General features: G+C 55.7%; 3 protein-coding genes across 3 annotated transcripts; 2 read left to right on the top strand and 1 right to left on the bottom strand.

The window, feature by feature from the left end:
* Window positions 1-809: 809 nt before the first annotated feature.
* On the top strand, window positions 810-3,155 carry SPBR_00262 (uncharacterized protein; the record flags this gene model as incomplete). The annotated part of the gene is made up of 1 exon (XM_040758581.1): window positions 810-3,155. One exon carries the CDS (start codon window positions 810-812, stop codon window positions 3,153-3,155), a length of 2,346 nt encoding a protein of 781 aa, XP_040618404.1.
* Window positions 3,156-4,765: 1,610 nt separating this feature from the next.
* Window positions 4,766-6,023, top strand: SPBR_00688 (uncharacterized protein; the record flags this gene model as incomplete). Its single annotated transcript, XM_040759007.1, has 4 exons — window positions 4,766-4,903; window positions 4,979-5,027; window positions 5,143-5,896; window positions 5,966-6,023. The coding sequence occupies 4 exons, from the start codon at window positions 4,766-4,768 to the stop codon at window positions 6,021-6,023; spliced, it is 999 nt and encodes a 332-aa protein (XP_040618403.1).
* A 480-nt stretch (window positions 6,024-6,503) lies between these two features.
* On the bottom strand, window positions 6,504-11,735 carry SPBR_00027 (nuclear pore complex subunit; the record flags this gene model as incomplete). The annotated part of the gene is made up of 2 exons (XM_040758348.1): window positions 6,504-11,555; window positions 11,628-11,735. The coding sequence occupies 2 exons, from the start codon at window positions 11,733-11,735 to the stop codon at window positions 6,504-6,506; spliced, it is 5,160 nt and encodes a 1,719-aa protein (XP_040618402.1).
* Window positions 11,736-12,157: the final 422 nt, after the last annotated feature.

The raw sequence follows: 12,157 nt of genomic DNA, 5'->3' as shown, positions 1-12,157 counted from the left end.
TATTTGTTTGTCAGCTTGCTTGTCTTTGTTTTCCTGTCATTCTCATCCTATTTGATGAGGTGATGAACGTGAGTTTGGGCAAAAACACACAAACGACCATATTTTCTTCTGTTTCGATTATTGAACGAGTACCTTGACATCCCCCGACTACGATTTTTAGACCTCTCACGATCTTCTCTCATTTTCTTCAACTTTCATTCTATTCTCTACGGAATACTCCGTATTTTATCGCATTTCCATATTGTCTTCTATCTGAACATTCACGCCCGCCCAAATACAGGCCTTAAGTCGCGAATTTGGGGACCCTTTTCCAAACTCAGCCGTGGTTCCGGTTCCCAGCCACCGCATTTTCTAACACTCTATCTGCCCTTCGCATTTTTAACCTGCACGAACACACGGCACCCTTTTCTCGTGCATTCAGGGACCCCATTTAGCCGCTACGCTCCTTCATTCACCCTCAATCGCGATCTCCGCTCAACGGCTTCATTTCCTTACCAGCCGCGTGGACAATCTTGGATTTGGTCTTCAGTGGCGTTGTATTCTCCCTTTCTTCTCTTCAAGCCATCGTTCCCTTGTTTTTTGTTATATTTGTGTTTTTCTTTCGACCGACGATCGATCCACCACTTCCTTTTCTGCACACGGCGTCTGTTTAAACACTTACCTCGCACCGCCTCCCCTTGCGTTACTGTTCGCTTCATAGCGATCCAAGACACCGATTCGCATAGTTTTATCGAACCTACTCATGCAACACGCGCCCAAACGCCAAAACTTGTGCTAGACGGGGCCTTTCCTGCACAAGACACGCGATCATGCCTACTCCGTTCTCCGGTCTGTCAGGCTTCGCTGCCGGGCCGAGAACACCAGAGCCTACCGCTTCGTCCTTCCCTCCAGACGTCATCGACGTGCAGCCACCTTCTCCGCCGCGCCCACGGTTGCGTCTGAAACGCCGTGCAGTCCCTCACCTTTCCGCGCCCACGCAAAATTTCTTGGCTTCCGTCGCAGCAGCCGACGTGCCTATCCCGAGTATCGAGATCCCCGACCAAGACGACCATGATCTTCCCAGCATTATGCAACCTCAGCGACAGCCGCAAGAACAACAGCGCACCCCAGGCCTGTTTCCGACTGATGGCATAGACAGCAATTTGCTCAGCGTTTGTGGCCGCAGCACATTCTCTCCTCCTAAGACACCAGCACCAAGCGCCGTGCCATCAGCATCACCGTCGCACTACCCTAATTGGCGCACGGGTTCTGTCTTCAGCAGTTCTACCGAATCCAGCCCCGATCCCGAATGCGAATCTTCTAGCCGGCCATCAACGGCACGCTCTACTCAAACGAGCTCGTCCTCATTGTTTACCCGGTTCTCCCAACTGTCTGACGATGAACATTGTATTAGCCCGGAGGAAGAGACCTCTAGCACGTCCAAAGTCAGTCTCGGTGACCACGTGAACGAGCTTCGCCGGAATTCTGCTTCCGGGGGCTCATTCAGCAATTATACGGATTATAGCAACGACGACAGTACGGCATCCGGCCAAAAGCGCCATGCGAGAAAAGCTGCCTGGACCAACGCCATGAGCTCGCATCTTTGGGCAACCTACATCCTGTACCTGCAGGATCCCAAGGTCACACCATTCCGGATTGGCAAGAGCTGTATTCCGCCTCATGGCGTTCTTGTGCGTGTAGCCCGTGAAGCGAAGAGGAGTTGGAAAGGCGCAAAAGCTCTTGCCAAGATGTCTGCCAGCAGCGCCAACTCTACGAGAAACTCTGCCGCTGCTTCCTTGACCGTACCTGCATCTGTTCCTGCAGCCACCACACAAACTAGCGACAGCAGCGCACAGCCTGACGGCTCTGCTAGCAAAAGTGGAAGCAGCACGCCCACCGCCGCTGAAAGCAAGGCAAGCGGCACGTTTATGGAGTGGCCGTTTACCAACGCCGCCACCCGCTCCCACCTGCGTGAACTCTGCCGGAAAAAGGCAGCTACGCCTGGCGGTGGCGCTCGTGGCTTGCAGTACATGTCTCGCAGCCCGACCCCTCTCACGCAAAGTGCCGCTACCCGTCGTCGTGATATGCGTGTGACACCTGGCCTTTCTGGGTCCTCCTCCACATTTGCAACCCATGACATGATCAAGTCACTCGCCCTCAGCGCCTCGGAGACGATGCTGCCGCACGGTCCTCTGGCTCAGCTGACACGCTCTGGCTCTGATCCATCTAACGGTCTCAATACAGCCCCGCCATTAAACCTTGACGGCACTCTGGCATCTTTGACCGGCCCCGCCGACTTTGCTTCTGTTGCACTTGCACCTGCTACTCATTCTCCGGACTTTTCAGGCCGCCTCGCTTCTGCGATCGAGACCGAGGAGCCGTCATTTGCTGAGCGACGCCGCCTTGGCTCCCCCTTCACGGCACGGAGCTATGGGCCGAGCTCATCCAGTTCTCTTGCTGCCGTACTCGGCCTTTCTACCTCAAACTCTCGTCAGCCGCACACGGTTGGTCCGCGCCGCTCTTTGCAGTCGCCGGTTCGCCTTAGTCGGTCTGGCACTCAAAAGCGCCGCACCAAGCATCTTAGCCAAGACCTTAGAAGGCGTCCTGGCCTGGCCTCCGATTTCTTCACAGAGCCGTCTGCAGACCTCGCAGCTGGTTTGCCCGGAATTGAGTGCCGCCATGATGGTTTCAGCTCGTCGGGCGCAACGCACAACGAAAAGCTTTTCATCCCTAGAACGGGGACTGTACCGGCCCTGACATCCTCTTCTTCAGCACCTCAGCTCGCTACAACGTCCTCAAATTCTCAATCACTCGATGAGTTTGCTTCGGAGTCGCAGCCGCAGCAACAGCAAATCTCTTCGCCCTTGGTTCGGAGACCCGATATGCCTGGCCTTCTTGACGCTGCGCCACTGCAACCCCTAGCACGGCTGGGGTCGCCGTTCTCATCGCTGCCTGGAAACAATACAAGCTTTAGCTTTCCCAACCGCTTCTCGCAACCTACCGATCTCGATATTTCGACTGTGGGCCGGCCGTTTGCGACCGTGCAGCGTTCCCAGACGAAGCCTGTCCCTGCTCGCACTAACCTGGCTTCTCGACTGGCATACATTGACCAGCGCCTACGTGAGCTGAACAACCGGAACGACAACCAGCATCGCCGGCCGGATTCGTCTTCCTAAACGCCCTTGGGCCATTCTTCTTGGTTGGATATCCGATGTATCCCTGTCTTTTTATTGGTTTACGACTGCGACTTTTCATTACTCATCCCATGGGCCATTTTGTCTTTCCCTTCCCGTTTCATCATTGTACAACTGATGGGCATGGCGAAGCGTGTTTACTTGTTACCTTTTTTTTTTTTTTTTTTTTTTTTTTTTTTTTTTTTTGCCTTTTTCTCATTGCCTTGTTACTCGGATGTTACGATTGCCTTGTGTTTCGATTTACGGCCGGGTTCTTTGATACGAAAAACTTACGAACAAACGACATGACGACCAGATTAGACGATATGTTGAGATGCTTTTTTGGGTTCGATATTATTTATTTCTTTTCATCTTCTGTCATGGTAGACAGACCGCAACATTCGACAGCACCGAATGTGCGGTCTGTCTGCCTTGACACTGATCTTTTTGTTTCGGTTTGGCCCCACTGGCACATTCGAATATCACCACACAGATTGTCAAGGTGACGTTTTTGTGCACCGGGGCCTTTAGGGTTTGACATTGCAGGAATACGCACTTCAATTGTCACTTCCCTATTTGTTGCTATCTTCATAAAGGAGTGATGGAGATGGTTGTGGTTGCAATTTCTTAGCAACTAACAAAAACAAAAAAACCGTCGCCATGGAAGAGCAGGCAATTCTCTGTTGAGATACATGTTGCTCCCTTTTTCCTTTCTTGGTCGTCACTCGCCTTCTTTGGCCACATTTCTTTTGTTTGTCCTTTCACTTCGTCGGTCAGGAGCTACAGCTGGCATACTTGACCAGTGAGTATGATTCTGGACCTCACTTTATATTTATATTCCCCTCCCATTACATATCAAACGACATAGATCTTTGAAATTGAACGCACGTTTGGATACGATTTGATGAATTGCCGAATATGATGATGTGTGGCTGTAAAACGTGGCCTGCGAAATTGACTCTTTTGTTGTCTCGTCAAAGCACTACGTACGGCGAACGACGACCTTTGTATGTCGTATGGTCTTGTTTAATATGTTGTAGTCGATTTTGGAATAGAAAACGAACGATGCAAGCCGACCGTCGTCTAAACATTTGAGTGGCGAATTTTAGCCGAAGAACACCCAATGGGCGATTGCCGGAGAAAAGCTTATAAACAGGGCTCCCCAACTTCCTTTCAGGGGCAGGGGAACAGGCGGCACAGGGCGGGCCCGCAAAAGACACCAAAAATACATTTCAACGCGCCTTTTTTCATGGAAAGCGCGAACGGCCATGAAACCACCTTGAATATTGGCAGGAGCTTCTTTTCTCTTTGTATCGCTCCTTTCTTTTTTGCAATCTCAACACTGCAACTGCACCAGGAGCAAAAGGCAGTCACTGGGAATCTCCCGGAGAATCTATTGGCACTTCTCTCTCTCTCTCTCTTCCCTTTTGTTTTTGTTTTCTCTTCTCGACAGCTTCTCCTTCACACCCATCGTTGCTTCATTGAGCTTCTGCGTACCAATTGCAGCCGCCGACGAGCTTGCTTAGGAGACGAGACGACGCCGCCGACCACGTACGACAACCTCCCTCCCCCCTGACGTATCCAACTGGAGTAGCCAGCGAAACAGAACAACAATGTTACCGGCATCGACGCGAGGGCTGCCAGCCAGCGCGCTCGTTTTGCTTGCGGTTCTGCTGGTGCTTTTGGCGATCCTGCCGGGCGTCACGGCGTCTGTGGGCGACCGCCTTCCAGAGTTCCGCGAATGCTTGGAAGTAGGTTTTGCTGCCTCAGACTACCCAAATTCACAAGTTGGAAGCCAATAACTAATCCATGTGTCTGAACAACAGGTGTGCAAAGCCGAGAACTGCGGGCCGAACAAGCCAGCAACACCTATTCGTGCGTATTCCAGCAACCGACAGCAACGCCAGTCGAAACAAATACATGGCAGGGGAGAAGGCAGAAAAGACAGACAAGACGTCGAAGCTAACGGTTACTCTCTGTGAAACAACAGCTTTCCACCTCCGCTTGTTACTTTGGGACTGCGCCAGCGAGTGCGATCAGACCTGCCAGCGTATCATCACCGGTCACCGCCTCGCTGCCGGCGTCAACGTCGTCCAGTTTCACGGCAAGTGGCCCTTCTTCCGGCTCTTTGGCATCCAGGAGCCCGCGTCTGTCATCTTCTCGCTCGGCAATCTGTGGGCCCACGTGGCTGGCCTGCGCCGCTTGCGCCGCCTCGTGCCCGCGTCATACACGCTGCGGCCCTATTACATTGGCTTTGGCACCGTTGGCATGGCCGCATGGATTTTCAGTTCCATTTTCCACACCCGCGACTTTGTCCTCACCGAACGCCTCGACTACTTCGCCGCTGGTGCCTCTGTGCTCTACGGTCTCTATTTTACGGTTATCCGCGTCTTCCGGCTAGACCGCCCGGTGCGGGAGTCGGTGCGGTCCGTGTGGACGGCAGTGTGTATTTGCTTGTACCTGGCCCACGTCGGGTTTTTGACCCTGATCCGCTGGGACTACGGTTACAACATGGCCGCCAATGTGGCTTGCGGCATCGTTCAGAACGCGCTTTGGAGCTGGTTCTCGTACCGCGAGTGGACGCGCATGCGGCGCTTCTGGGCGGTGTGGCCCGGTATTGCTGTGGCCTGGGTGATGCTGGCCATGAGTCTTGAGATGTTTGACTTTTCGCCCATCTGGGGCGTCTTTGACGCGCACTCTCTGTGGCACCTGGGAACCATTGGGCCTACCATTCTGTGGTACAAGTACGTCTATCTGTTTATCCTTTGCTTGCTCTCCTCTCCATCCTGCTCGACACTAACAATCATTTCTAGCTACTTGGTCCGCGATGCACTTAACAACCTTTCCGGCAAGGAAAGATTAAAAGATTAAGGGGCTGCAGCGGCTGTATATGTTTTCTATGATTACTTATATACGATGCGATGGAGAGGAGGCGACAAGAGCAGAGGGGGAGCATAAACTAAAAGGTTTTGGACACCAAGAGCAGGTCCAACACTTTTATGATACTTAGGACAACATGTCTTTAATTCGGTGCTTTTGGGAACGCGTTTTGGTTTTCTTGCAACTGGTTTGTTGCTATTTTGGCTATGCAAATTGTACCCTGGGATACCGCTACTTGTTTTGTACACCAAGCCAGAAAGAATAGAATGATAATGAGAAGCAAAAAATTAAGTACCTAAATGCTGTCCATTTTTGGAGAGTGCTATAGTGCTACATGAAAATGACGTGGATCCTCCGCCCTTCCACACTTTCGCTCCTGTAAGTCCGTTCTCCTTCCGACCGTATCGTATCTCGTACATTCCAGTCTTTGTCACATTTTCTCTACCTTGCCTCTTATCCCACGGATTAGCACTACTCATCTATCGGCATGTAGCGCGGACCTTCCGCCTGCTGAATCTTCTGCAGCCGGTCGAGCGTCCGCTGTCTGCTGGCCCGCTTCTGCCGCAGCTGGTCCTTCTCCATATCCGTATAGCCCGTCAGCTTTTTCCGTGTCGGCGTGCCCTGGGCCGACAGGCCGGGGGACGAGAAGATCGCCGACGACCGGTGTGTCGACCGGTGTGCGCTACCGGGCGCAAAGATGAGCGACGACCGCTTCTGCTTTTGCTTCTGCGGTGTCGAGAACGGTGAGCCCTCACGGCTGCGCGGATTGAGGTTCAGCTTGCGGATCTGGGCCTCCAGCACATCAATGTCACCACTGCGTTTTTCCGCCATAGCCGTCATTCGGGCAATTGTCCGCATGACGGCATCAACGGTCGGAACTGGCGAGCCCCGTCCGTTCGCGCCATTGGACCCACCGATCGCCGCGGTAAGGGCTGAAATCTTGGTGCGCAGCAGCACCAGCTGCTGTTCGGCTTCGACCAAGCGCTCCGTGAACTTCGTGAATGTTCGGCGCAGATCATTCTGCTGCGTGGCCTGTTCGGCACTCAACGGCAACGAGCGGGCAGCAGTAACCTGGTCTGGACTGGCTTGCGACTGGATAATCCGCACCATGTCGTCGTGCATCACCTGCAGCCGGCTGGCGTCTTTGAGCAGGGCCTCGGAGTCGGCAAGGATCTCGCTCTCGCCCTTGACGCGCGACTGCCGGAGCTTGCTCGGAAGATCGCGGCTGACGATGGCTCCAAGGGCGTCAACATCGCACAGAACCCAGCCATCAGCGTCGTCGAGGTCTTCTTCCGTCTTACGGTCGACCTGCGAGTGGCCACGAAGGAACGCATCAATGTTGCGGCCGTTCAGCTTGAGGACCAGGATCATGCGGTTGATGTCGCGGTACACGGCCTCCACCTGGGACGCTACTGTGTCGCCGCCAGAAATGTCCGAGTCGAGGATGTACAGGCATTCGGCCAGCTGGCGCGTTGGGGCCAACGGCTGGTCAAGCTCTCTGTCCATGACATCGTAGCTGTCTTCCTGCGCGAGTTCCTTGGCCTCTGCTGCAGCACGTGCCTCGTCCACCTTGCGCTGCTCCTCGAGATTGGAGTCACGGGGCACACGCCGGTTCGCAAAGTGGTTGCCGCCACCGCCGAAGCCTTGCGCTGCAGAGGGACCCGCAGCCGGCAGCCGGCCCTGGCGGGACGAGTCACGCAGAAGTTGCGACGCCATACCTGGGGCACTGAAGGACCGCTGAGAATCTTCGCGGAACAGACGACCACTGACACCGGCTGCCTGGGGTTTGGCCGGAGGCCGTTGTGGACTGGGTGACCGAGGACTTGTATCTTGCTGGTGCCGCGGCCGCAACGCCGGTTGTTGCCCAAAGAGCTGACTTCTTGGCGCTTCGACCTGCGAGAACACTGAGCTGCCACCGGCATCGTTGGCACCAACAGTGGTGAACGAGCCATGTGTTGTGAAGCTCGGGGTCTGAACAAAGCCCGTCGTAGAGCGGCTCAGGTCTTTGCCCACATCCGTGCCGCTACCCTCTTCGTCCTCGTTGTCTTCTTCCTCGGGCGCATCCTCCTCGTCTTCTTCCTCATCCTTGTCCCCTTCTTCAACATCTTCTTCGGACTCATCTTCCTCTTCGTCATCCTCTTCCGACCCATCTGTAGTGGGCGAAGGGGGTGGCTTCAGGTTGGCAAATGGGTTGTTCAGTCCGGGTTCATTCTTCATAGTTGAAACAGACGAGAAAATAGATTTGGAAGAGTCAAATGCGGAAGGCTTCAGGTTGCTAAACAAGCTGGAAGTGCCCGCTGACGTCTTTTCGGCCTTGGGTGCTTCTTTGGCCTTGTTGAGGCTATCGCTGAACAAGCTAGAAGTGCCAGCTGGTGGTTTGTCGGCTTTGGACGTCGCCTTGGCCTTGCTGGTAAATGGATCTGGAGGCAGCGGTGCATCTTCGGGGATACCCGCAGCAGGTACAGGCTTCCCCGTCTCAGTCTGTGCCTGTGGCTTCGTGAACGGTTCTGGCGGCAGAGGCGGCTCGGCCGGCTCCTTCGCCTTTGGCTTCGTAGAGAACGGGTTAGGAGGCAATGGCGGGAGTGGCGGCTCTGCAAGGCTGCTCAACTTCTTTGCCTTGGAAGAGAACGGGTTGGGCGGCAGGGGCGGCAGGGGTGCGTCTTCTTCTTCTGCAGCTTTGTTAGACGAAAATTGGGTGACCTGTGCGGGAGGAGATTGTGCAGGTTGTGTAGACTGGATAGAGGATGCGCCGGAGGAAGACGATGACTCCCCGAGTGGGTAAGGGTCCTTACTGATAGTATCGGGGGGTAGAGGCGCGTTCTGTTCTGGCAGTGGCTTGCTTTCGGCCGCCTTTGCAGCCGCTGAATCGTCGGGGGCGCTGGCTTTGTGATCATCTTCTTTCTTGATTTGCTGTGCAGGCTTGGTGAAACCGCCAAAGAGGCCTGTGCCAGCGCCAGCGGGTTGAGCGAAGAGACCAGTAGTGGTAGGAGCAGTTGACCCAGAAGGCTTTCCGAACAGCGATGGTGCCGGTGCAGCCCCCGAGGGCTTACTGAAGATAGACGAGGCCGGGGTAGCCGAGCCTTCCGCCGGTTTGCTGAAAAGCGACGGAGCAGTTGACGTTTCTCCCGACGGCTTGCCAAACATCGATGACGTGCTCGTCGCCGTACCCGCTGTCGTCCCCGAGGGCATACCAAAAAGAGACGTCGTTCCAGTGGTTGCGCCAGTCGAGGGTTTCCCGAAAAGAGACGTTGGTGCCGGGCTGTCGTTACTTGTAACAGGGTCGAAGAAGCGCCCAGCAGGCGCCGGTGTCGTCGTCGGGGTCGTTGATTCAAAAAGACCAGCAGTTGGCTTCGCCTCTGTTGCCGCCGGGGTCGGCGCCGACGGCGTAGGAACGTCCATAGCCTCGTCCTTCTGGTCGACCGGCGTTTCCTTTGCTGAGTCGGTCAGCGAGAGGCCAAACCCGCTGCCGAACAGACCGCCGCTCTTCTGGGGCGTCTTCTCATTATCGTTTGCCGTGGCCGGATCCGCCTTGAACGTCGTGCCTAAGACGAAGGGAGTCGAGCCAAATGCGGATGTTCCCGTTGCTGAGCTCAGTTTGTCTGCTGGGGCTGTGAAAAGTGTGTTCTTGGTATCAGTGCTAGGGGCGCCAAAGGCGCTGGTGGCATTGGTGCTGGCGAATGGCGACCCCTTGTTCCCGGCCGATGATGCAAAAATACTACCATCGCTCGACGTCCCTGCGCCGAGAGACGCGAATCCAGTTTGGGTTGTCGCACCAAAGGCACCGAAGGGATTGGCACTCGACGTCTTCTCGGACGAGGTCACAGCACTTCCAAATGGCGATGCGTTGGATTTGCTTGCAAAGGCAGAGAAGCCGCCACTGGAGGGCGCAACAGCCGCAGCAGACGCAGAACCGAAGCTGGACTGGCCAAATGCCGGGGCAGCAGCGGAAGAGCCCCATGGAGAGGACTTTGCGCCGAGGCCAGACGGAGCGCCGAGGGTTGAGCCGCCGAGCGCAGAAGGCGCGCCAAAAGCGGGTGCCCGCGCAGGGGATGCGGCAGAGGTACCGCCAGATGCCCGACCCCATGGGGAGGCGCTGGACCCCAAGGCCGCTGCCCCGCCAAAAGTCGGTGCAGGGCTCGCCGGTGTAGCACTTGTTGCAAAAGCAGGCGCTGACGGCCTGGGCGAAGAGAACGCAGACGCGGTCGGAGTTGTCGAAGCAGCAGTTGGCTGTGCAGAAGCTGCCCCGCCAGCTGCAATCAGGCCAGGGTACGTTGTTCCTTGCCGAATGGACTCGTTATAAACGATCCACCAAGCTACGAGAACACCCTCGTTGTTGAGCACCCAAAGGCCTGGAAGCGGCCCGGGGGATTCGTCCATCTCATCGGTGGGGATAGGCTTGTGGACCTTGTCCGTACTAGACAAATCGAGAGCCACACCGATCGGGTACGTATCGTTGTAGTCGGCAGACATTGGCAGTTGTGCACGTCTCGAGTCGTCTGCAAGCTCGGTAGTTGTGAACACGTTGGTGATCTTTTCGGCCGCGACATTCGAGGCCAGCGGTGACTTCGACCGGGTGATCAGGCCAATGTTTTCCACAGCCGTCGACGAAACCAGCAGTACGTCCTGCAGATTTGGTGGGAAATCGCGCAGACGAAGAACGGTGTGGTGGGGTGTCTTGTCGCCAAAAGGCTCGACAGGGTCGTTCAGCTTCTGATACACAAAGTCGGACGAGGTACCGTTCTTGCTCCGTGTGACGAGGTGGTAGGCGGACGGATCGCCCGGCGTCGTTGGGTTGTGCACGACGAGGAACACGTCGTTCTCAAGCCACGAGATGGACGCTACGTAGTAATCGCCCAGCTGAGGCGGCTTGGGAATGTGCGCCTTTTCCTGTCCGTCAGGCGTCATCTGGTAGAAAGAGCCATCGGCACAGCCAGCAACGAGCTGTTTGCCCTTGCTGCTCCAAGCAGCACAGCTCACCTGCGAGCGGAGGACTGGCTGGCCACTCGGGCCATTGCGAAGTGAGCGTTGCTTCAGGTCGGCCATAAGCAGACTGCCGTTGGCCGTCACCAGTGCACAGAGTTCGGCCTTATCGGCCATCGGGTTAACCACAACAGAACGGAGTGTCTCGCCATTGGTTGACAATTCAAACGCAGACTGCGTGCTGCCACTCTGAGCAGTTGCTTGGACGTCGTATACAGCCAGGCCACCGCCGGTCTCGGCTGAGAGAATGAGATATGCTTCATCAGCAGTAAATGCGAGCTGGGAGATGCGCATCGGCATGGGAATCTTGAACTGGGGCGTGAACGGTCGGATGTCGCTGTCGTCGCCACCGCTGCCCTCAGCCGTAATGGCTTTCCGTACGGAGTCGGTGGTCGCGACATGAACAGCGTCGGGGCCTGCTGCTGCAACAAGGCCCTTGCGCGACGCGACGCTGATGAGAGACGCGGTCGGTAGTGGAGGTTCAGCCCATTTCGTAACGAACTGGAGCTTTGTCTCACCGGCAAGGTTGAGGAAGCCGAGGCCCTAAAAACTATGTCAGTATGTCGATGGTCACTCTCGTACTCAGTTGTCCGCAGCAACACCGTGTGCACGCACCTCAGTCTGGATCAGCTCGAGATCCTGGCCTTGCGTTGCCTGTCCGCCACCCGCCCCAGCCACAGCACCGGCGCCTCCTCCGAGACGGCCAAAGCTGTTGAAGGCCATCTGCAGACGCACCCTGGTTGCTGGATAGCCACCCAGAAACGCAGTGGACGGTCCTTGAGGAGAGGGAGGCAGCTTCGGTTGTGTTGGTGATGTCGTGGGTGCTTGCGTTGAGATTGATCAAGGGCGCCGTGCGTCAAACGCGCGTTCTGCGTGGCACCCAATTCGCGATGTTGTTTTGGTGGCCGGCCGCGATGCAGAAAAGGCCTAACGATACTGAAAAGGGATCGCCTCGATGGAAGGAAGGACCATCGATGATAGATACAATTGCTCTTTCCGCATGAATTTTGCTGGAGAGGATCGTGGCTGCCGAATGGAGCTGTTGTGATGGGCGCCTTCCGCCTTGTTTCCTATCGTGCCTGCTTGTTGTTGCTTGCCGGACAACTTTTTTCTCAGGTAAGTGAAGACGCGCGCGACGACCAGCC

Source organism: Sporothrix brasiliensis, assembly GCF_000820605.1.
Source record: "Sporothrix brasiliensis 5110 chromosome Unknown Cont19, whole genome shotgun sequence".
NCBI lineage: Eukaryota > Fungi > Ascomycota > Sordariomycetes > Ophiostomatales > Ophiostomataceae > Sporothrix > Sporothrix brasiliensis.
The sequence above is the reverse complement of the archived record's forward strand: the minus strand, read 5'-3'. Positions and strand labels throughout refer to the sequence as shown.